Source organism: Gorilla gorilla, chromosome 2 (genome assembly GCF_029281585.2).
Source record: "Gorilla gorilla gorilla isolate KB3781 chromosome 2, NHGRI_mGorGor1-v2.1_pri, whole genome shotgun sequence".
NCBI lineage: Eukaryota > Metazoa > Chordata > Mammalia > Primates > Hominidae > Gorilla > Gorilla gorilla.
In genome coordinates, this window is record NC_086017.1 from 204517088 (window position 1) to 204543561 (window position 26474).

The window sequence follows — 26474 nt, forward strand, 5'->3', positions numbered from 1 at the left end:
ATCCTCCAGGAAAAATGAAAAAACTTTACAGTTTAACACTTTAAGAGGCCTCTTCTGTACACTAAAGTGGTTAGAAGCACGAGGATCACTTTTTTAATCCAGGAATTAGACTTGTTTCTAGATAGCATTTTAATATGACAATTATTAAACTGTGTAATTAACATTTTATGGATAAATTACATGTCATAATGCAAAAGAACCACAAAGAACCTTTCATGTACAAAATGCTTTGTGATTTAAGTTATAAGTGTTAGAGGAAAAAACTTTCATTTTCAAACAAAACATAAACGTCAAGTGCATCAGAGATTTCATGTTCTGATTCCACGGGAGTTCGTAGTGAGTTGAAAAAGCGGGCAGAGACGCAAACTCAAACATGGCCACAAGAGGGCCACAGGAGAGGGCTGTGCAAATCTTTACCACACCATGCTGAGAACTGTCAAAACTGTCTTTTCTTGCTAGGAAAAAGGAGTTTCAGCCAGGCGCGGTGGCTGATGCCTGTAATCCCAACACTTCAGGAGGCCAAGGTGGACGGATCACCTGAGGTCAGGAGTTTGAGACCAGCCTGGCCAACATGGTGAAACCCCGTCCCTACTAAAAATACAAAAATTAGCCAGGCATGGTGGCAGGCACCTGTAATCTCAGCTACTCGGGAGGCTGAGGCAGGAGAATCGCTTGAACCCAGGAGGCGGAGGTTGCAATGCACCAAGATCATGCCACTGCACTCCAGCCTGGGCGACAAGAGTGAAACTCCGTCTCAAAAAAAAAAAAAAAAAAAAAGAAAAGAAAAAAGAAAAAAGAGTTTCCAGCAGCCAGAAAGTAGAGTTCTCAAAATTAGAATACCAAGAAACATGAGTACACTAGCTACGGTTCTACAAATGTTCCTCTTCCTGAAATTCAGGGTACAAAAGTAAGAGCAGTGTCCTTCCTCCTAGCACATCAAGAGGCTTCAGCTTGAACAAAGAATGTTACCTCCTTAAAGGACAGTGTCCTGGTAATGTCTAAATTACTTATACTGGGTCAACTTCATGCTGGAAGCAAATTATATTTTAGCAAGGATTTGAATGCAGTGTCAAAGCTTCATCTCCCGGATTTGTGAGTGGCATGGGACTGGGTTGGGATGGGGGGAAATGTGTGTGTTTTAGGGAGGCTTTGAAGAATTCAAGATGAGAAGTTAAAAGAAGATACTTTGGCAGTCATTGTCCACCAAAGCCAAAGTCCAAATGTCTCCATTCGTAATTTCAAGAGAAAACATGGAATTTTGGAAAAAGGGACACTAGAATGCACTTAGTCCAAGGTACTCACCCATTCCTATCACAGGACACGACTCCCCAGAGGTCCAAGCCATCCCTTGTTAAGGTGCCTGTCTAAACAGAAACAAATGCTCCATTTACTCTGAAGATCCAGGCAAGGCACGGTGGCTCATGCCTGTGATCCCAGCACTACAGGAGGCTGAGGCAGGAGGATCACTTGAACTTAGGAGTTTGAGACCAGCCTGGGCAACATCATGAAACCACCTCCCTACTTAAAAAAAAAAAAAAATCCAGTGGCCCCATAGTGAAGACTCCGTAGTGCAGATAAATAAGGTATTTTTGTAATGAGAAAATACTTCACAAACATATTAACAAGATCAGCACTTCAAGGAGGGGCACAATGGGTGGGTCTCTGGAGTGCCAGTTGGAAGCGTTGATGAGCTCATGCCAGTTGTCTAACAAGCTGGCACTTAATCTTTTCAAACTTTAGTGTCCTCCATAACAACAACAACAAAAGTATCTTCCTCACAACTTCAGAGGCTTGTTTTGAGGATCTAATGGTAGACTCAATGGATGGGAAAGTCCTCGATATAAAATGGGTGAGTCCTAGTTTCATAGCAGAAGTTTAAAATATGTCATTAAAATAAGGAATAGAGTGAAATTTTTACCTACAGGGCACTGTGAACAGACTCGAAAGAAATGGTTTGCTATTTGGTAAAAAAAAAAAAAAAAGGTGGTGGTATTTCTCTCAGTGCAATATAATGGTTAAGAATTCAGGTTAGGTTTAAACACCAGTTGTGTGACCAGAGCAAATTAATCCCCCTAAATATAAGAGCTCTTATCTGTAACATGGTCATAATCTGAGAGCTGTGGTGAAGATTAAATGGGATAACATAAAGTGTTTCATTTAATATCTAGCATACAGTAAAAGCTAATAATAATCATAATTATTCATAATTATTGCTCGTTTTCTATACAAATTCAGGTCACAATTATCTCTCCCACTCCTGTTTCTTTTTCCAGGTCCGAGGATATAATCTCACAAATAGAATGTCATTTCTTACATTGCTAGTTTGATCACAAAATAGTATAAAAAATGGTGGCAAGAGTCATGTTGACTTTCTGTTCTTGGTAGATGTTTCTGCTATTCCAATAACTATAAAATACAGCCCTGATCCCATTAATTCTCAACTATCAAAACCTTCAGTGTACTGTTGAATGAATATAGCTTCAGTTTGGGAAAATAAAAGAAGTTCTCAAAAGGAATAGTAGTGATGGTTGCAGAACAGTGAGAAGGCACTTAATGCCAGTGAACAGTACACTTAAAAATGGCTAAAATAGTAAATTTTATGTTATGTGTATTTTACCACATTTAAAAAGTAAATTAAAAAAAGAAGTCAACAACAGCAACAAAAGCCTTCAAATAACCCTCCACTGCTTAAAATACATGTAAACAATTTCTTAGCCAGACATTCAAGGTCCACAGATAGCCTCTCCCATTACCAACATCCTGCTCTAGTCAAAGCCACACTCTCTTGCTTTCCTGCCTCCAGGCCTCTACCCATGCTCACCTGTTCACAATGCCCTGAAAGGCATTTCCATCTTATTCTCTCACAACTCCTACCTTCACCCCAGCATATGTGTGTACAGACTAAATAAATACAATAAAAAGACGGTAGAATACAAGGCTGGTTGGGAATAACTGGCAAATAATCAAGGGTAATTTTAAGCAATAAAGTACAGATGGGAAAATACAGCAAAAGCTTGATATGAGTCTCATAGTAAGGCACAGTTTAATAAACTCTTCCTTTTTTATTTGTTCATTAATTCAATCGATATTTATTGCACACTAACTATATGCCAGGCAATATTCTCAGCATCAAAGATACAGCAGTGACGATAGCAAAGGGTTTAAATTTTCGTCTTTGTATGAAGGTTTTGACTGCAGAGAAACAGGATGCTATTTTAATTGCTTTTCATAGGATATTGAAGCTGGAAGGACCCAAAAAGATTCTCCTATTTAGTACCCACTTCTCCTCTAAACCTTGGACTCTGCGAGCTCAAGAGACATATCTTTCCCAGATCATGCATCTAACCAGGGATAAAATGAAGACAGGCACCCACATTCTATGTCTCCTGCCTTGCAAGGGGGTAAAAGTAGACATACATGATGACAGCAGTGGTAAAAATGATGATAAGAATAAGGATGAAACACACATACCTTGTCAAAGCAGACAAGGTTTAACTGTCCACATACATTGATCCTCTGGGGGCTAATGCAGAAGATGCCTCTCTTCTTCAGCCTCCTCTGGGCATAGATAATGCCTGTGGTCAGAGCAGCAGGTAGAGCCGGAGGAACCGCAATTGTGATGACGTCAAGGGCTTTCCTCACCACCTCCTCTGGAGGTTCCTGGACGACAGTCATTCTTTAATTATTACAGACAAATCTCTGATGAACAGCATATGACTGTTTGCCTTTTTTTTTTTTGAGGCGGAGTTTTGCTCTTGTCGCCCAGGCTGGAATACAGTGGTGCGATCTCAGCTCATTGCAACCTCCACCTCCCAGGTTCAAGCGATTGTCCTGCCTCGGCCTCCTGAGTAGCTGGGATTACAGGCACACGCCACCACACCTGGCTAATTTTTGTATTTTTAGTAGAGACGGGGTTTTGCCATGTTGGCCAGGCTGGTCTCGAACTCCTGACTTCAGGTGATCCACCTGCCTTGGCCTCCCAAAGTGCTGAGATTACAGGCATGAGCCACCTTGCCCGGCCTTCCTTCTTTTTGTTTACTTCTTTAGGTCAAATTTCAAGAAATGATATCAGTGGGTTAAAGGCATGACCATGTTTATAGCTCTCACTATCTTTCACCAAATAGCAATAAAAAAACCCATGTGATTTATATTGTTACCAGCAAAACAATAACGTACTAGTCTGCCATGACCTCACCAAAACTGGGTGTCTGATTTTATTTAAAATCCCTTGCTCAGTAGCTCTAAATATGCTACTTTATTGAAAGAAATATATTCTCAGATTGAAAAGAAAAAATGGTATAAAGTGTGAGGAAAAGAGAAGTACACTGATATATCAATAAACAGATTGTTTTATCCCATTATCCCATGAAACCTGTTTGTTATTATGGAACTTAGTGATCAATTGCTGACTGGGATCTGGAAGTCTATACGTAGGCATCAGTGCTTGGTTTTGTTTCCCAGGTTTGTAAACCACATCCTAGGTTAAGGCCAACATGCACAGTACAAAATATACAGAGATGAGTGTGTGTGCATTTAATAAAAGAGCAAAGACAGCTTACCCCGCTAAGCACATAGACGCACAGAGTATAGATCATCCCAATGGTGGCTGTTCCTACAAGGCACAGGAGGAACCTGATGGCATCCCTGTACAACTGAAAATTCACTGGCTTAGGGTAGAGAATGGATCTCACAAGGTCTCCCTTTGCAGTGTTGAATCCTGGAACAACAAACACACACCCCACACTCTCAGGAGACCAACGCTACTGCTAGTGCTCTTCCAAACCTCAACACTGCCTTTGTTTTTCTCTGCTGATATTTGAACAGTGTTTAAGCTCAAAGGCAATTGAAAGATAACTAGAAAAATACATAAATGCTGGAACGGAAATCTCTATCTCAGAGCCCAGTACTCTCTCTGGCCTTCCTTCCCTCTACTTCCAATTTCAATGCATCCTGGAGATAGAAAACCGCCGTACTGGGTGCACAGCACAGCTATGCCAAATAGCATTTTATTTTAAGAAAATGACTCAAACGTGTGCACGCACACGCATGTCACTGAATTAAAATTAAGTGGTCCAGTAAATACTGATGGACTCACTTTTCTAATACTTTGCAATGTTAAATTTTCAGTTTCTAGCCCACCCTGGAAAGAACTTGGGATTCAGGATGAGACCTGAGTTCTAGGTCCAGCTCTGTCAATTGCTGGCCATGGTATTTTTTTAAGTTCATTTGAATTGTGTGGCCTCAGCCTATTCATGGACATAGCAGAAACAGTAAGCATCTCTGCTCTGCTTGTTTGATATGGTGAAAATAGTTTATATACTGCAAAGCACATACATAATAATTATTGTTATCAGTACTATCATTTTTACTAACAGGCATATGCCATAGTTCAATTGGTATTTAAAATATATGGATTTATATATATTTGATGTGTTTTGTACCTGTAGGTAAGACTTCTCCTTGTCTATGGGTCCAAAAAAAAATGGAAAGAATGAATAAGACCTACTATTTGATAGTACAAAGGGTGACTATAGTCAATAATAACTTAATTATATATTTTTAAATAACTTAAAATGCGTAATTGGATTGTTTGTAACTCAAAGGACAACTGCTTGAGGGAATAGATACCCCCTTCTCCATGATGTGCTTATTTCACATGGCAGGCCTGTGTCAAAACATCTCAGGTATCCCATAAGTATATACACAGCTACTATATACCCACAAAAATTAAAAATTAAAAAAATATGATTATAAAGAAAAAACAGCTTCTCTTTACCTAATAAATTTAAGGCACTAGACAAACTGGGCAAAAATATACCATTAAAAATAAGAAAACGGAGGTGATGCTAACCAGTCTGCAGTACCACGGCTCTCACGGTCCCAGAGCAAGCTGCCTTGGCCTGGATAACCTCTGTTCCACAGAAGAGGACATGCCGTTTGTAATCCGCTTCACTCTGTGTTTTCCAGGGCACAGAGCTATCCATCTTGGGTAACGGAGTTTTGGTGACTGGAATACTTTCTCCTACAGAAAACAGGCATCTTGTTTTGTGAGGCAGGATGGCTTCCCTCATTTAAATCATGCCTGCACCCGCGCATCATGCAACAGACATTGTTTTTGTGAGCCTACCACGTGGCAGAGACAACCCTAGGTATTGGGGATACAAGCGTAAACATAGTTCTTACTTCTAAGAGGTCTGTAGTTTAGAATAGGAGACAGATATGTAAACTGATAAGTATAATACAGTATTATAAATACTATGGGTACTGTAAATCAAACACAGATGTCAAGATAGCTGGAAATAACTATTTAGGGAACCACAGGCTGTGCAGTCAAGAACGTGGAGTGTGGAGAATAAAGGGCCGTGAGAGCTATCTAGGAGCCAAAGCATGGAGAACCCTAACTGTCCACAGATATGTCTAAAGGCACTGGTGGGCTGGGCACAGTGGCTCATGCCTGTAATCCCAGTACTTTGGGAGGCCGAGGTAGGCAGATCACCTGAGGTCAGGAGTTCGAGACCAGCCTGACCGACATGGAGAAACCCCAGTTTTGTAAAAATACAAAAAATCAGCCAGGTGTGGTGGCGCATGCCTGTGATCCCAGCTACTCGGGAGGCTGAGGCAGGAGACTCACTTGAACCCGGGAGGCAGAGGTTGTGGTGAGCCAAGATTGTGCCATTGCACTCCAGCCTGGGCAACAAGAGTGAAACTCCATCTCAAAAATAAATAAATAAGTAATAAATAAATAAAGGCACTGGTGACTGAAGGAGGATGTAGAGAGATTTAACCACTTTAATCAGGAGAGTAATATCATATTTATGTATAAGAGAGAGCACTCTGTCCATAGCACAGGGAATGAATCAAAGTCTGGTGAGGTTGGAGGCTGGGCTGGGTATCCGATTGGGAAATAATCACAGGAATCCCAGTTGCAAGGGATGAGGTCTGAACTATAACAGCTGGCAGTGGGGATAGAAAGGAAGCACTGCATTCAGGAAACAAGGAAGTGGCCGGGTGTAGTGGCTCACGCCTTTAATCCTAGCACTTTGGGAGGCAGAGACAGGCAGATCGCTTGAGCCAGGAGTTCAAGACCAGCCTGGGCAACATGGTAAAACCCTGTCTTTTCTAAAAATACAAAATCAGCCGAGCGTGGTGGTGCATGCCTATAATCCCAGCTACTCTGGAGGCTGAAGCACGAGAATCACTTAAGCCTGGCAGGTGGAGGCGAAAGTGAGCAGAGATCACACCACTGCACAGCAGCCTGGACAATAGAGTGACACTCTGTCTCAAAAAAGGAAAGAAACAAGGAAGTAAGAAGCTACAAAACTTGAGAAAATGTTTGTATTGGCAGGTCATAGGGACAGAGAAATTTACAATGACTTTCTAGTTCTGACTTGGGAGAATATGCAGAGGGTAACATTATTCCTCAACACAGGGATTACAGGAGGAGAGAAAGAATTGTCTTTTGGCCACTGTAAGTTGAAGTTGCCTTGTAGAAATACCATGTTGAGAAGCCTTGTAGGCAGTTTGAGATTTATTTGGATTTGAAGCTCAGATGAGAGGCCTGGACGAGAGATATTTAGCCAGAGCTCATGAGGTTATGGATGATAATTAAAGTCACAGAAGCAGACAAGATTACTTAGAGACCAAGTATAGAGTGAGAAGAGGAAAGGCCAAGGATGTAGCCACGAGCAGCACCAACAATTCAGGAGATGGAGGAAGAGGAGCAGCAGAAGAAACTGAATGGGTATAGTCAGTGGTAGAAGAATTTGGAGAGAGAGAATTATCTTAGAAAGTTATAGAGAAGATGGTTTTCAGAAAGAGAGCTGGTCAGAATAGTCAAATGGAACAGACAGGACAATAAGTTGAGAAATTTAAAGAATCAGGCTGGGCACAGTGGCTCATGCCTGTAATCTCAGCACTTTGGGAGGCCCAGGAGGGTGGATCACTTGAGGTCAGGGGTTCAAGACCAGCCTGGCCAACATCGTGAAACGCCGCCTCTACTAAAAATACAAAAATTAGCCAGGCATGGTGGTGCGCACCTGTAATTCCAGCTACTTGATGGAGGCCTAGATGAGACGATTGCTTGAACCCGGGAGGCAGAGATTGCAGTGAGCCAAGATCAAGCTACTGCACTCCAACCTGCGTGACAGAGTGAGTGAGACTGTGTCTCAAAAATAAAGAAATTTAAAGAGTCCACTGCGTTTGGCAATTGGGACTTTGGCAACTTTTACCAGTGCAGTGGGAGGGGCCTATTGCAGAGGCTTGAAGTGCTAATGCAAGGTAATGAATGAAGCCATGAAATAACTATGGCCTGTTCTGAGGAACAAGTTTCTAAAGTCTTTTGATGGTCTCTGCAGAGTGGTCAATAGAAAGTCGGAGTTGCATTACAGTATATTAAGGCTACTTTCATTAGAAAAATGGTACTTGGCACTGCAGAAGTCCCAGCATTACAGGATTTTTATGAATCTATGGGATTTTGAGGGAAAAGAACCTGCTTTGCCATGGTCTGCGACACATTTATTCTTTGTAAGCTAACATAGGAAGAAGGTGTGTACACTTGTCTCCATTACCTGTCTTTCTGGGCTGCCTGAGAGAAATGGATTTGATCTGAACTTGAGTGGGAACCATGTTACACCAATAAGAGTGCGTTCACAGCCTCTGTGTATTCACAGCCTCTCATTTTATCTCTGAGAAACACTTTATGATTCTTCTTTATCTTACAGCAATGTCAGCCAAACATCTCATCATTATGCTACGTGAGTGAGAAATCAAGGCAGTGTAACCTTAAGCAAGTCACCTCTCTGGACCTCAGTTGCCATGCCTGTGATATGAGATAACCTCACAGGTCCCACCCAGCTCCAGCACTGCCATTTGAAAATGAACTACAGTTAGTCCATAACACCCAGTTTTGGACTGGAAGCAGCAGCTTTACCAAATGCTGCATCATGAATTTCTTAACATTTTCAAGCCAGGCCAGGAAGAATTTGGATGACCCCTGTGGGTTTCAGGATGTCACTGATGATTTTCAAACCCTCCAAGTTTATTTAAAAACATGCTTTATTTAAAATAAATAAACATAAAAGTCACAGACAATTCTGAAAGATCTAATGATCTCTACAATCTTTTAAGGTAAATGAGAGGGTTGTAATAATCTTTTGTTCAATAAATAAATACTAAACACTCAAAAACTTATTATTGTATCAAACTTAACACATAGAAAGAGCTTTAATTTGAACCCTCAGATCCATTCACAGCAGGACTAAGTAAGATTTGTGGCAACGGGAAGGTCCCATAGCAGCCAGTGCTTTACAGCCAGCCATTGTCATTCAGGTAGAGGAGGCGTAGGGACCATAGTAGCGTGGAGTGTGGGCCAGCCCACAGAGGTTGTCAGCTGTGGAGATGGAACTGTACCTGTCAGCATGCCTTCATCCACCACACAGCTGCCTTCAATCAGAACGGCATCACATGGCATTAGCACTTTGTTCCCAGTCAAAATTAATAAATCTCCAGGCACCAGGACGCGTGATTCCAGCTCTTGAACTCCAGCTGAAAGTGGGAGGAGACAGAGTTGAGTCAGGTTATTTTCCCACAAAAATACAATCCAACATCTATTTAACTTGGATATCAATGAAAAAGCAACCAAGACTTTTTTTTTTAGAAAGGAGAACATTCCTCAACATTGATTCAAAATTTGAAAACAAAAAGAAAAAAATGTAACAAATTAGACTACATAAAATAAAAATCTTTGTGTGGCAAAATAATAAGAAAAAAATAATGACAAATTCAGAAACAAATTTGAAACTTACATTACAGATAAAAGGTTAATATTCCCAGCTGAGCACAGTGGCTCATGCCTGTAATCCCAGCACTTTTGGAGCCCAATGCAGGAGAATCACTTGAGCCTAGCTGTTTGAGACCAACCTGGACAATATAGCGGGAGCCCTATCTTCACCAAAAAATAAAAAATAAAAAAATTAGCCAGGCATGGTGACACACACCTGTACTCCCAGCTACTTGGGAGGTTGAGGTGGGAACATTGCTTAAATTTAAGCTCAAGAGGTCGAGACTGTAGTGAGTGATGATCGTGCCACTGCACTCCAGCCTGGATGACAGGGCAAGATCCTGCCTCAAAAAAAAAAAAAAAAAATCCTAATAGATAAAGAGTTCCTTTTAAAAACAGATCTCCAGCAAATAACTGTATAGCAAAATTGCTAGATATTGTCACTTCACACACACACACACACACACACACACACACACAAACACAAGTGGTGTGTTAAGTGTCTGCAAAGCTGTTCATTCTTACCCATGATAAGAGAAATGAAAGTTCTTCCCTCCTTCCTGATTGCCTGCCTGCCTGCCTTTACTTCTTTTCTTCCTTATTCAGTCTTAAAGCTATTAGGGCCTGTGCAAGATAGGCATTCCTGCAGGGGGCTGGGTGGGGTGGCAGGCTGCTCTGGGGTATTGGATCCTAAGCAGGATGGAAGGGTGTTTACATGACCTGGTATAGGGTGTCAGAGCTTGAGCAAGGACAGAAGGGCCCCCATGGTGGCAGTGGCCTGCTGTGGGATGTTGGGACCCGAGCAAGGTGAAAAGGGTGTCTACATAGGAGTGGGATGAGGGGCAGTGGGAGCATCAGCGGTGATGAAAGATTGGTTGCATCCAGGCAGAAATGGAACAATAAGTACAGTAGTCTCCTTTGATCTCCAGTTGAACTTTCCATGGTTTCGGTTACCTGCAGTCAACTGCAGTCAGAAAATATTAAGTGGACAATCCCAGAAATAAACAATGTGTAAGTTTTCCAACTGTGCACCATTCTGAGTAGTGATTAAATCTAGGGCTATGCGCTCCATCCCACCCGGAACAGAATCCATGCTTTATACACTCCTTGCTTGTCAGTCACCTGGGTAGTACATTGCCTGTTGCAGTACCCCTGTGCTCATTTCAGGTTACCCTTATTTTACTACTTGTGCCCCAAAGCACAAGAGTAGTAATGCTCACAATTCAGTTATATCAAAGAGAAGCAGCAAAGTGCTTCCTTTAAGTGAAAAGGTGAACGTTCTCGACTTAAAACAAAACTGTATGCTGAGGTTGCTAAGATCTACAGTAAGAACGAATCAACTATCTGTGAAGTTGTGAAGAAGGAAAAAGAAATTTGTGTTAGTTGTGCGTCGCACCTCAAACTGCAAACGTTACAACCACAGTGTGTAAGTGCTTAGATAAAATGGTAAAGGCATTAAATGTGTGGGTGGAAGACAGGAACAGAAACGTGTTCCAAATGACGGTGATCAGACTCAGTACTACCCATGGTTTCAGGCATCTACCTGGGGTCTTGGAATGTACCTCCTGCAGATAAGAGGGGACTCCTGTAGATATAATGAGGTTAATCAGCCAGGTTTCTCACTGAAGAAAGGAAGTTACAAATAGAGAAAGAGATACAACTACAATAAACCCTGTGATAGTAGATTCCAATGAAAAATATCAATGTACTAGATAGAGAGAAACAATATAGATGTAAATATGTGTGATTATAAGAATATATAAACATGTTTGCTAGTCTTCTTGTTTATACACCAATAGTAATGAGCACATCCAGTGCCCAAAGTTTGGTTTCTAAATTCCCTTTCTCCCAATAAAAAGGTTTCCTTAGAGAGAGGACTGAGTACAGGCTGTGCCAAGAAAAGTATAATATAAGCTAGAACATCTTCTTGTGCCATTAAGTAAAGAAATGCTCAAAGACTGTTGGGGACATATTACAAAAATATCAAAGCCAACTTTAAAGGGCTCTCACTGCCTAAATCTGTAACAATTTGAACATCAAAGTAAATAATGATAAGAAAGAACTATAACCATCAAATAAAATAAGGATTTATGAGTCCATAATGACTTAAGTAAATGAATAAATAAATAAGGAGAAGAGACAGGTTTTCCTTGCAGCAAAATGGCAACTAATTAATGTAGAAGGAGAGATAACATTAGAAAAGTCATCATTTGGCAACTATCAAAGTAATAATTAATTTGGCCAAGAAACATCAATGTATACTAAGACTAGTGGGTGAAAAATTGATGAAGATGGTTTATTTATATTATCTCAAAGTATCTCTCAACAAAATAACCATTAATTACAAAGAGGAAAATAATAAATTTGCAATGGAGAAAGCTGGCAGACACCATTTAATTAAGTAATATAAGTTAACATCACCAGTAATAGGACAAATTGAAATTATGTACCATCTGAGAGGAAGCAGTGAAAACACAGCATCATGTTGTGATATTCCAGCCAAAAATGCATAACCTGAATTTAACATGAGGCATCATCAGAAAATTCAAACTGAAGGACATTCTATAAAATAACCAGAGTCAGAAGAGTCAAAGTCACAGAATTCAACTAAAAATTGAAGATTAAAGAGACATGGCAAACAACAGCATTGTGTAATTCTGTATCTCTTTTCTATTAGAACATTATTGAGACAACTGGCAAAACATGAATGAGGTCTGACCATTAGTTGGGAGAAATGCATCAATATTAACTTCCTGGTTGCACAGTCCTTCATGTAGGAAAATGTCTTTGTCTTTCAGAAAAACACAGTAGAGGCCAGGCGCAGTGGCTCACACCTGTAATCCTAGCACTTTGGGAGGACGAGGCAGGTGGATCATGAGGTCTGGAGTTTGAGACCATCCTGGTCAACATGATGAAACCCCATCTCTACTAAAAATACAAAAAATGAGCCGGGCATGGTGGCACGTGCCTGTAGTCCCAGCTACTCGGGAGGCTGAGGCAGGAGAACTGCTTGAACCCAGGAGGCAGAGGTTGCAGTGAGCCCAGATAGCGCCACTGCACTGCACTCCAGCCTGGTGACAGAGCGAGACTCCGTCTCAAAAAAAAAAAAAAAAAAGAAAAGAAATACACAGTAGACCCCATCTGTACAAAAAATACAAAAATTAGCCAGGCATGGTAGCGCACACTGGAAGCTGAGGTAGGAGGATTACTTGGGCCCAGGAGATCGAGGCTGCAGTGAGATATGACTGCACCATTGCACTCCAGTTGGGCAACAGTGCAAGTCCCTGTCAAGACAGAGAGAGAGAGAGAGAAGAAAAAAGAGAGAGAGAAAGAAGGAAAGAAAGAAGGAAAGAAAGGAAGAAAGGAAGGAGAGAGAGATGAGAAAGAAAAAGAAAGAAAGAAAGAGAAAGAAAAAAAGAAAGAAAGAAAAAGAAAAAAGGAAGGAAGCAAAGAGAGAGAGAAAGAAAGAGAAAGAAAGAAAGAAACAGAGAAAAGGAATACATGAAAGGATGTGCGGGTCATGATCATGGAGCTACATGTCGGCAACTTATTCTCAAGAAGTTCTAGAAAAAAAGTTATTTAAATTATTCTTACAACTTTTTTGTAAGTTTTAAATTACTTTCTAAAAAAGAGAGTGAGACATATGTATGAGATAACATTGCTCACCTTATGATTAGAAAAATGTGTAAAATTTCCAGCGCATTCTATTGGCAAGGCTGCGAGGAATCAGTCACTGACACATTTCTGGTGCAAATGTAAACTGGCACAATCTCTATGGAGAGAAATTTTGGCAATATTTTTCTAGCAAAAGTACATAAGCACTTATTTCTTAACCTAGCAATTTTACTTCTCAGAATCTGTGCCGAAGATATACTGGCAAAAATATGAAAAGACATATGTACAAAGCTTTTTATTACAGCACTATTTGTAGTAGTAAAAAACTGAGAAATTTTTTTTCAATAGAGGATTGACTGAATAAACAATAGTTCCTCCACACAAGAGAGGACCATGCAGCTGAAATAATGAATGAAGAATATCTGTATATACTAAATGGTCCCTGGGAAACATAGTTACGTATGTAAAATATACGCAGCAGGAAATACAGTTAAATATGTTTGATATACCTCTATTCATCTAGAAAACAGCAGTATAAATATATATTGTATTTTGTATATGTAATATATAGCTATGAATATTATATATAATCTGTTTATATTTTTAAATGTAAGAATAAATAAAAAACAAAGTGATGATTATAGAGAGAATGAAGACATAAGTCAGAAAGGAGAGGGATAGGAACCAGACTCCCTGGAATGTCTTCTGTCTTACAGATTTGACTTTCAAACCATGTAGATATTTTCTATATCTATATAAAATAATACAAATATAAGTTTGAAAAGCTAACACTAAAATCTAAAGCAAAAGGAGCAAAATAAACCTATCAAGTTTCTGGCATAACCAACAGAAAACTATTTTGAGTGACTTTAATGAACAATGTATAATTTGACTATACATTTCTAATGGGATGTTACAAACGGGAAAAAAAGAATTCTAAAAACATCTTAAATTGTTTTTAGGAATTACATTAATGCTGAGTGCATTAGTTTGTCACTCTGAGGTTATTATATACAATGAGATAAAGCAAAAGAGTAATCTCTTCCTGTCATTGAGAACCAGAACTTTGGGTATAGAGAAAAGAGAAACACAAGTACAATGAATAAAGTAAAGTAAAAAGCCCATAGTGCTAAACTTGAATTGGAAATTATAAGGTCAGTATAACTATGAATTCTAGACTAGAATTGGAAGTTATGAGGTCAGTATGACCTCATAATGCATTTTATCTTAAAAAGTTATTTCCTAAGTATGTTTTCTAAAAAGACCTAGAAACAATGACTAACACCATTAAAATGAGTACTTGCAACATTCTTATTGAGGTTTATAAGCACTGTATCTGGTACTGCGACTTCACCGTCCATTTTTATGTATGGAGATGGCTTCTTTCTTTAAACCTCATAAGCCAAACTCTGCTAGCTTCAGACTTTTCTTCTGTAGTTTTCTTACCTCTCTCAGCCTTTGTAGAATTAAAGAGTTAGGGCCTGACTCTGGATTGGGCTTTGCCTTACAGAAATATGACTGGTTTGAGCTTCTATTCAGACCACTACAACTTTCTCCGCATCCACAATAATGTTGCTTCTCTTTTGATCATTTGTGTGTTCACTATTGGAGCAGCGCTTTTAATTTCCTTCAAAAACTTTTCCTTTGCATTCACAACCTGGCTAACTGGTGCAAGAGTCCCAGCTTTCAGTGTATCTCAGCTTTCAACATGTCTTCCTCACTAAGCTTAATCATTTCTAGCTTTACTTGAAAATCAGAAGCATGTAACTCTTCCTTTTGCTAGAACACTTAGAAACCAGGGTAGGGTTATTTATTGATCTAATTTTAATACTGTTGGGTCACAGGGAGTAGGGAGGCCTGAGGAAAGAGAGAGAGAGAGACAGGAATGGCCAGTTGGTGAACATCTAACACCGATTAAGTTTGCTATCTTACATGAGCATGGTTCATAGTGCCACAAAACAATTGTCATAGTAATATCAAATATCACTGATCACAGATTGCCTTAACAGATATAATCACAACAAAAAAGTCTGAAGTATTTCCAGAGTTACCAACACGTGACACAGAGATATGAAGACAGCACACGCTTTTAGAAAAACGGCACGGATAGACTTGCTCATTGTAGGACTGTCAGAAATCTTCAGTTGGAAAAAAAATGCAGTATCTTTGAAGCACAATAAAGCAAGGGGCAATAAAACAAAGCGTGCTTGTGTATGTATCATAAGTATGTCTACACAGTACTTGATTCTGTTGACAAAATTTGAACATTGCCTGTATAACTATTTTAAAATTATGAGGTTTTAAAAGATGTGATAAAAAAATTAAAAAGACTCTTTATATTTTAGAGCTATATGCTGAAATATTTTCAAATAAAATATAATATCTGGGATAGTTCTAAAATAATCTAGGGTGGAGAGTTAATAGAACAGATGAAAAAAGATTCATTAAGTTGATAATTATTTAATCTGTGTGACAGGTATGTGAGGATTTATTATAGTATTCTCTGTACAGTTGTATATGTTCAAAGTGTTTTATCATAAAAAATATGGACAAAAAAATGACCAATTATATTTTTAAAAGGTAAAAATTCACTTCCAACCAAGAGAGAATAAAAAGGACGAGAATTATCTTCCCACTGGAAACAACCATATAAAATATATGAAACAATGGGTTTTAGACACTGAACATCAAACAACGAAAGAGATGGGAAACAAATAAAGGTGTTCTACATTTGCCACGCTTACTGTCTTTAAAGAGTTTCCAAGCCACTATGCAGAGAAGGGAAACCAGACCAAGTCCAGATGACTACTGAGTTCAGAACACAAAGATGAGCATCGATGGAGATCTTGGCAGCTTGAGTTCATAGAGCAGAGTGCTGGGGAGGTAACTGTCCAGGGGAGAGCCACGAAGATCTGCCGAGGGTCTCTCCTTAGTGTGAAGCAAACTACTGATCAGCATGTTTACATGATGGAACGACTAGCAAATGAACAACCGAACAATTTACATTTTAAAATATCATTTACAATAGCATCAAAAATATGAATTACTTAAAAATAAATCAGAAAAAATGTGTAAGACCCACACACTGAAAACTGCAAAACACTGCCAAAGAAATCAAAAACCTAAACAAACGAAGCAGTGTTATATTCATAGAGCGAAAGATTGAAATATGTTACTAAGTCAATTTTCCATAAATGTATCTATAGGTTCAACACAATACCAATAAAAATCCCAACTTTTTTATGCCTACTCAAAAAGTCTGGTAGAGCACAAATAGACAATCTAAGGTTACACCTCAAGGAACTAGAGAAAGAAGAATAAACCATACCCAAACCCAGCAGAAGAAAATAAATAACCAAGATCAGAGCAGAACTAAATGAAATTGAAACAAAAAAAAAAGCCCACAAAAGATAAATTAAACAAAAAGCTGGTTCTTTGAAAAGATAAATAAAATTGATGGACCATTAGTGAGATTAACCAAGAAAAGAAGACAGAAGATCCAAATAAGCTCAATTAGAAACAAAATGGGAGATATTACAACTGATAACACAGAAACACAAAAGATCATTCAAGGATACTATGAACACCTATATGCAAATAAACTAGAAAATCTAGAGAAGATGGATAAATTCCTGGAAATATACAACCCTCCTAGGTTAAACCAGGAAAAATGTGAACAGACCAATAAGAAGCAGCAAGATTAAAACGGTATTTAAAAAGTTACCAAGAAAAAAAAAGTCCAGGACCAGACAGATTCACAGCTGAATTCCATCAGACATTCAAAGAAAAATTGGTATCAATTCTATTGACACTATTCCACAGGATAGAGAAAGAGGAAATCCTCCCTAAATCATTTTTTGAAGCCAGTATCACCCTAATACCAAAACCAGGGAACGACATAACAAAAAAAGAAAACCACAGACCAATGTCCCTGATGAACATAGATGCAAAAATCCTCAACAAAATACTAGCTAACTGAATCCAGCAGCATATCAAAAAGATAATCCACCATGATCAAGTGGGTTTCATACCAAGAATGCAGGGATGATTTAACATCCACAAGTCAATAAATGTGATAAACCACATAAAGAAAATTGAAAACAAAATCACATGATCATCTCAATAGATGCATAAAAAGCATTTGACAAAATCCAGCATCCCTTTATTATTAAAACCCTCAGCAAAATTGGCATAGAAGGGACACACCTTAAGGTAATAAAAGCCACCTATGACAAATCCACAGCTAACATTATACTGAATGGGGAAAAGTTGAAAGCATTTCCCCTGAGAACTGGAATAAGACAAGGATGCCCACATTCACCACTTCTATTCAACATAATATTGGAAGTTCTAGCCAGGACAATCAGACAAGAGAAGGAAATAAAGGGCATCCAAATCAGTAAAGAGGAAGTCAAACTATTGCTGTTCATCGATGATATGATAGTATACCAAGAAAATCCTAAAGGCTCATCCAAAAAGCTCCTAGAACTGGTTAATGAATTCAGCAAAGTTTCAGGATACAAAATTAATGTATACAAATCACTAGTTCTGCTAGACACCAACAGTGACCAAGCTGAGAAAAAAAGTCAAGAATGCAACCTCTTTTCTAATAGCTGCAAAATACAATAAAATACTTAGAAATACGCCTAAACAAAGAGGTGAATGACCTCTATAAGGAAAACTAGAAAACACTGCTGAAAAATTATAAACGATACAAACAAATGGAAATATGTCCCATGCTCATGGATGGGTAGAATCAATATTGTAAAAATGACCATACTGCCAAAATCAATCTACAAATTCAATGCAATTCCCATGAAAATACCATCATCATTCTTCACAGAACTAGAAAAAATAATCCTAAAATTCATATGGAGCCAAAAAAGAGTCTGCATAGCCAAAGCAAGACAAAGCAAAAAGAACAAATCTGGAGGCATCACATTACCCAACTTCAAACTATACTATAAGACCACAGTCACCAAAACAGCATGGTACTAGTATAAAAATGGGGATATAGACCAATGGAACACAATAGAGAACTTAGAAATAAAGCCAAACACTTATAGCCAACTGATCTTTGACAAAGCAAACAAAAACAACAAGTGGGGAAAGGTCACCCTAGTCAACAAATGGTGTTGGGATAATTGGCAAGCCACATGTAGAGAACGAAACTGAATCCTCTTCTCTCACCTTATAAAAAATCAACTCAAGATGGATCAAAGGCTTAAATCTAAGACTTGATACCATAAAAATCATAGAAGATAGCATTAGAAAAACTCTTCTAGACATTGGCTTAGCCAAAGACTTCATAACAAGAACCCAAAAGCAAATGCAAATAAATAAATAAATAAAGATAAATGCATGGTACTTAATTACTTAATTAAACTCAAAAGCCTCTGCACAGCAAAAGAAATAACCAGCAGAATAAACAGAACATCCACAGAGTGGGAGAAAATCTTTGCAATCTATACTTCTGTTGAAGGACTAATACCCAGAATCTACGAGGAACTCAAACAAATCAGCAAGAAAAAAACAAACAATGCCATCAAAAATTGGGCTAAGAACATGAATAGACAACTCTTGAAAGAAGATATAAAGATGGCCAAGAAACATATGAAAAAGTGCTCAGCATCACTAATGATCAGGGAAATGCAAATCAAAACCACAATGCGATATCACCTTACTCCTGCAAGAACGGCCATAATCAAAAAATCAAAAAATAAGAGATGTTCACGAGGATGTGTTGAAAAGGAACACTTTTACACTGTTGGTGGGAATGTAAACTAGTAAAACTGCTATGGAAAACACTATGGAGATTCCTTAAAGAACTAAAAGTAAATCTACCATCTGATCCAGCAATTCCACTCCTGAGTATCTACCCAGAGGAAAATAAGTCATTATATGAAAAAGATACTTGCATGTGCATGTCTAGAGCAGCACAATTTGTAACTGCAAAAATATGGAACAAGCCCAAATGCCCATCAATCTATGAGCGGATAAAGAAAATGTGGCATATATGTAACATGGAATACCATACAGACATAAAAAATGAAATAATGGCATTTGCAGCAACCTGGATGAAATTGGAGACTATTATTCTACGTGAAGTAACTCAGGAATGGAAAACTAAACATCATATGTTCTCACTCATAAGTGGGAGCTAAGCTATGAGGACACAAAGGCATAAGAATGACACAATGCACTTTGGAGATTCAGGGGAAAGGGTGGAAGTGGAGTGAAAGATAAAAGAGTACACACTGGGTGCAGTGTACACTGCTCAGGTGATGGCTGCACCAAAATCTCAGAAATCACCACGAAAGAACTTATTCATATACCAAAATAAATAAATAATTTTTAACCAGGAAAAAAACTTATATTCCCCTTAAAAATAATTTATTTCCTTTAATTGGTTGGTTACGTCACTAGAGCATGTTTTGAACTTTATATTCTACATATGTATATAATATAAACAAGCCTGAAATAGATGCCAAAAAGGGTTATAATACAAAAACACATACATATTTCCACAATTTAGAATACACTTACCAGTTTCAGTAATTGCATAACCTGTATCACTGCACTTATGGCTAAACACTGGTAACCCAGCCAGGTGTACAGCATTTTTGTGTTTTTCAGAATGTATTACAAATTATTATTTTTTTAAAACAGAGCTACATTTTAAGTGTGTGCAGATGTGAATTTTGGCTTACAGAACTGTTTTTAATGTTCATCTATGGTATTTTCTTGGCAAAGAAAATCCACATTTGTTCCCACTGCATGAATTTAACAGACAGATCAGTAGACATCTTAGGAATACTCTAAGGAAGCAACCCCAGGTTATGGAAAATATCTCATAAAACATTGGCATCTTTGAATCTTATTTGTGACCATTGTTTATGTTATTGTACATTTCATATTAGTACTGAATGAGGAATTCTAACAGATTTTTAAATGAGCTTCTAAAGATTTACAAACTTAAGCCTGTATTTCTATAAATTATTGTAATTCTAAAGAAACCCCAGCACTTTTTAAAGAAACTGACAGGTTGAGTTCAAAAGTCATATGGAAACGCAAAGAGCTCAATAGTGTCAAAATAACTCTAAAAGAGAAGAGCAAAACTGTAGGACTAACATTACCCTATTTCAAGACTTATTATAAAGCAACTTTGTGTGGTATTGCTATAAAAAAGCAAATAGGTCAATAAAATTGGGTAGGAAATCAAGAAATAGATCCACCTATATGCGAACAATTGATTTTTGACAAAAGGTGAAAAGTCAATTCAGTGGAGAAAAGATAATCTTTTCAACAAACAGTATTGGAACATTTGGATATCTGTTTGCAAAAAATGACCCTCAATCGAAAAAAAAAACAAAAACAAAATTCAAAATGTAATATAGAACTACATGTAAACCCTAAAACTCTGAAAGACAATACAGAAAATCATGGTGACCTTAACAAAATATCTTAGAAATTACATCAAAAGCATGATCCACAAAAGAAAACATTGATAAACTGGACTTTAACAAAAATAAAAATGTCTGCTCTTTGAAAAACACTGTAAAGAGAATGGGAAGGTAAGTCATAGACTGAGAGAAAATATTTGCAAATCATTTATCTGATAAAGGACTTGTATCCAAAATGTAGAATAAACTCTCAATTTTAATAATAAAAATAATCTAATAAACAACAGATTTGAACAAATACTTCACCAAACAAGGTATATGAGCAGCAAATAAGTATTTGAAAAGATGTTCAATGACATTAGTCATTAGGGAAACACAAATTAAAACAATGATGAGATACTACCACACACCAAAGTGGCCAAAATTAAAATGACTAACAATACCAAGTGTTCTCAAGAATGTGGAGCACCTGGAACTCTCATACACTGCCAGTGTAAAACGGCGCCACTGCGTTGGACAAAAGATTGGCAGTTTCTTAAAATGTTAAATATCTATCTAGCACATGACCCAGCCGTTCTATAGCTAGGTATTTTCCCATAAGAAATGAAAGAGCATGTCTATACACGGCTTGTACCTAAATGATCATAACACCATTCCTTGGAATAGCCAAAGACTGGAACCCAAATATGCATCAACAGGTGAATGCATGAACAAACTAGTATGTCCATACACCGAGATAGCCTCAGAAATAAAAGGAATCGATGATTGATATACTTAAAAAAATGGATAAATCCCAAAATAACTATGAACTTTGATCCCCCCCAAAATTAACCAAAAATATATTATAAAAGACCCAAAGAATACATACTGTAAAATATCATTTATGTATAATATTGAGCCTGGAAATGAATCTACAGTGACAGAAAGCTGATAAATGATTGCCTGAGGGATGGGGGGAGGTGGGAGGAAGCGGGAGAGAAAAAAACTAGAAACAGGAACAAGGCAACTTTTGGGAGTGATGAATGGTCATTACCTTGAGGATTATGATAGTTTCATGGGAATATACATATGCCAAACTTATCAAATTCTACACTATAAGTATGTTAAGTTTACCAAATGTTAATTCCACCTCAATAAAGTAGTTTTTTGTTTGTTTGTTTTGTTTTGTTTTGTTTTTGAGACGGAGTCTCGCTCAGTCGCCCAGGCTGGAGTGCAGTGGCGCAATCTCGGCTCACTGCAAGCTCCGCCTCCCGGGTTCACGCCATTCTCCCGCCTCAGCCTCCCGAATAGCTGGGACTACAGGCGCCCGCCACCACGCCCGGCTAATCTTTTGTATTTTTAGTAGAGACGGGGTTTCACCGTGTTAGCCAGGATCGTCTCGATCTCCTGACCTCGTGATCAGCCCGCCTCGGCCTCCCAAAGTGCTGGGATTACAGGCGTGAGCCACGGCGCCCAGTCTAAAGTAGTTTTTAAGGTAAAAAAAAATCTTAAGTTCCTCATCCCTTTGAACAAATGCCTAAGGAGAAATGAATATGAAGATGGGAATAACAGCAGCAATCAGAAATACAAATTTAAATTCTTTTCTGATTCCATGTGAATAGCATATAGATCTAAAATAATGGAACTTACCTTTTCTCCCACATACAGAGACCGTAATGCTATTATGTGACTCGACGAGATGGTGGAGTTTTACAGATTGCTGAAAAAGAAGGAAAAATGGAAAAGTCTTATCTATTTGAGCATAGTTTCTAGGTATTATTAAGGTGCTAGGCTTCTTTAAAGATAGAGCACTGTCTTACTGCCAGTTGAATGGAATGTACTGGCTAAAAACAAAGGACTAAGTACTCATTATTTAATTGAAAAAGCACCCAACTTCTAGTGCTCTTCACCCAGCAATAAGTATGTTTTCTTCAGCAGGAAGGAATTTCCCAGCATGCTCTTTCCACTCAGAAGAGTTTTTGACACTGAACTCCAGCCTGGGCGACAGAACAAGACTCTGTCTCAAAATAAATAAATAAATAAATAAATAAATAAGGAGTATGGTGGTTCCTGCTACTTCCTCATAATATTTGCTGTTCTAATACATGAAATATGTGGGATATTGAGAGTGAGTCAGTAACAGAAACAAACAAAAAACACAATTATATTTGATTCCACATTATTGGGAAACTATTGTGTAAAAGACCTCCTACTTGATTCTGGGGGTTAAAAGTCCCAGTCATTTAGTGTGTTCATTTTGTCATCCTGATTTTGTCATTTAAAATACTTCCTAAATTCCCTAGCTTCAAATTATTTGCGAATCTGATAAATATGTTCTAAAAATGATTAACAGAATAAGCCAATGTCAAAAAGACAGGGTGTTCTGCTTTTGAGTAACTCATTCTTTTACCCATTGGTGCATTAATCAACAAACATTTACTGAGCAAACTTTAATATTTCAGGAATAGAATGAACAAAAGAGATATGGTTCTTAACACCAAGAAATTTACAGCCTACTGAGAAAAGTAGGTTTTAATCAAGTAACTACATATATAAATGTATAATGACAACCAGGAATAAGAAAAAAAATAAAGTACTTTTGGATCATTTATAGCAAAGGGAATCAATCAGGAGAAATCTCCCCTGAAGAAGTGACATTGAACCTAAGATCTGAGTAGGAGTTATTTAGTCAAGGGGTAAGGGCAAATCATGAAGATGAAAAAAAAATGGACAATTCCAGGTGACATATCGAAATGTTCTGAGGTTCGGAAAAAAGAGTATGTTTCAGGAAACAAAAAGCCAAGTGCATCTGGAAGGCAGAAAGCAAGGGAGATGCTGGGTGAATGAAGGCAGGAGAAATAAGTCAAAGCAGCAGTTACACGTACAGGTGGAGCAGCAGTCCTTAGAGAGTGGCCTGAAGATTCCTGGGGATTTTTAGGAATGTCCCACAGGGGCTGAGCAGGTATACTCTTTTCCTAATAGCACTAAGGTGTTAATTGCCTTTTAGCATCTTATTCTCGCACAAGTGTACAGTGGAGACGTCCAGAGGCTGAGTGGTGTTTAATATCACAAGAGACTAAATGCAGAAGCAGTTATGAAAATCCAGTTGTTGGAAATAAAAAAAGAAATTCGATTATCAAAGTATTAAAATCAATTGATATAGAAATTTTTTAAAAGACTGCCACAGTCTGAATGTGACCCAAAATTCGTATGTTGAAATCCTAGCCCCCAAGATGATGATATTAGGAGAAGGGGCCTTTGAAACGTGATTAGGTCATGAATAATTTCAGTGCCCTTATAGAAGAGGCCCAGGAGAGATGCCTTGTCTCTTTCACCATGTGAGGATGCAATAGGAAGGTACCATCTCTGAACTGAGAAGAGAGACCTCACCAGACACTGAATCTGCTGGTGTCTTGATCTTGAACTTTCCAGCCTCCATAACTAAAGAAATAAATTCTGTTGCTTATAAGCCAAAAAAAAAAAAAGAAAATCCAATTGTCTTCTATTAAACCAAACATAAAAGAGATTGCAAAAATGTAAAATAATGCCATTCTCCTGCTAAATTATTTTTATTTCAGAAAATACAGTTGTCTTTAAATATATATGTATATATAAATATGTTATTATTATTTTAAATTAATTAATAAATATTTTATGATTCTGAGTTTTAATTCTTAATTTGGTAAATACCAAATGTTTAAAAGATTAAAAACTCTTAGAGATCCTCAGTGATTTTTAAGAGTTTAAAGAGCTCTAGAAACTAAAAAGTTTGTGAACCTCCAGGGAAAGCTTTAAAGTCTGCGATGAGATTTAGAGGTTTATTGTAAGAGCAATGGGAATATTTTGAAGCATTTGAGTGATAAAAGCATGTAAATAATCATATTCTGCAAGAATGATGTATGGAGGCCAGATGGGAGGTGATTGCAAGGTAGAAAATTATGCTAACTTGAACCGTAATAGTGGTAGGGTGGAAAACAGTGAAGGATGCCAGGGGATATTTAGGAAGGAAAAATCAAAGGACTTTCTGTGTAGTTGAAGGGGAAGAAGAGAGAAAGTTTCAAGGTTGGCAACCAGATTTCTGGCTTGTGCAACAGAATGGTCAGTAGTATCTGCTATCACATCAGATAAACCTAAGTGCAGATTTGAGGAGAAGAGTTCTTGAGTTTTATGTCAAAAGTGTTGAATTTAAGGTAATTTTTTGACATTAAGGTGGGAATATCAAACAGGTTGTTGAAGCTATGAGTCTGGAACTGAAAAGAGATATCTGGATTTGAGATACATATACAAATTTGAAAGTTATTAGCATATGCCTCTAGAAGTCATTGGCATGTACAGCTATAAAAATAATGAAGAATCTTTTACGTACTTACATGAAAAGATCCTCAAGATATATTAATAGCAATTTTTTAAATAGCAAGTTAGAAAATAATGTAATTATGCTACCACTTACATAAGAAAAAAAGAAAGTACATATATTTGCTTCATTTGCCTAAAAACTTTTTTGGAAGATTACACAAGAAACTAATGTAAGCAGTTGGCCAAGTGGAGTGGGAGAGAAAAATGGAGCCTTTACATTAAATGCATTTTCATGTTGTTTTGACTTTGGAACACTCATTTTTTAAAAGTCAGATAGAGAAGGATGAGCTATCAAAAGAGAACAGAAAAGAGCAACCGGAGAGGATGGAGAGTGTGTTGTCCCTGAAGCCAGGGAAAAGAGTGCTTCAGAAAGAATGGAGCAGTTAACTGTGTCAAATCCAACTGAGAGGTTTAGCGAAATCGGTACTGGGGAAAAAAAAATATCCACTGCAGGGGGACCATAACATTAGTAAGCAAAACACCAAGAACCCAATAAATTAATAAAGGACTCAAACAGTTCCCAGTCAAAGAAATGCAAATGGCTTAAAGTGTGAAGAAATTCTCAACTCGTAATGGAAAACATGTGATTAGAGTTACTGAATTCTATTTTTACTTATATTGGCAAAGATAAGAAAAACACTTATCTACTGTTGTAAGGAATGTAAATTGGTATTACTTTTTTATATACATAGAGAGACGAGGTCTCACTATGTTGCTCAGGCTGGTTTGAACTGCTGGGTCTAAGCTATCCTGCCACTTCAGCCTCCCAAAATTCTGGGATTACAGGTGTGAGCCTCCACACCTGGCCAGCATTACTTTTTAAAGAGGCATTTTGACAACATGTGTTAAAATAGTGTGCCTAGCTTATGACTAGGTAATTTCAATTGCAGAAATTTTCTATCTCTATATCAATACAGATATTTATAAGCATATATACTTGTTATATACATATGTATACGTATGTAATATGTGTGCATATGTATATGTATATATAGATGCATGAAAAGATATATGTGCAAGGATGTTCTTGCAGCATTGTCTTAGTAGCAAAAGACTAGAAACAACCAAATACATATCAATATCGGACTGGTTAAAAATTACGGTACATCTAGAGAAAATGTATTTGTGCAGATGCAGAAAGATATTTAGGATATAATACGTAAGAAGTTCAAGTGGAGGCTGGGCACGGTGGCTCACGCCTGTAATCCCAGCACTTTGGGAGGCTGAGGCGGGTGGATCACTGGAGGTCAGGAGATCAACACCATCCAGACCAACATGGTGAAACCCCGTCTCGACTAAAAATACAAAAATTAGCCGGGTGTGGTGGCACATGCCTGTAATCC

At 37.9% G+C, this 26474-nt stretch overlaps 1 protein-coding gene across 1 annotated transcript in view; it reads right to left on the minus strand.

Moving 5' to 3' along the window:
- ATP13A4 (ATPase 13A4) overlaps positions 1–26474 on the minus strand; it is a 154956-nt gene that overhangs the window by 61340 nt on the left and 67142 nt on the right. Inside the window, exons 8-13 of the mRNA XM_004038221.5 lie at positions 22426–22495; positions 9409–9543; positions 5852–6022; positions 4560–4717; positions 3472–3660; positions 1303–1364 (exon numbers count right to left, since the gene is read on the minus strand). Coding sequence (XP_004038269.3) covers positions 1303–1364; positions 3472–3660; positions 4560–4717; positions 5852–6022; positions 9409–9543; positions 22426–22495 — 785 coding nt within the window. The remainder of the gene's footprint in view (positions 1–1302; positions 1365–3471; positions 3661–4559; positions 4718–5851; positions 6023–9408; positions 9544–22425; positions 22496–26474) is intronic.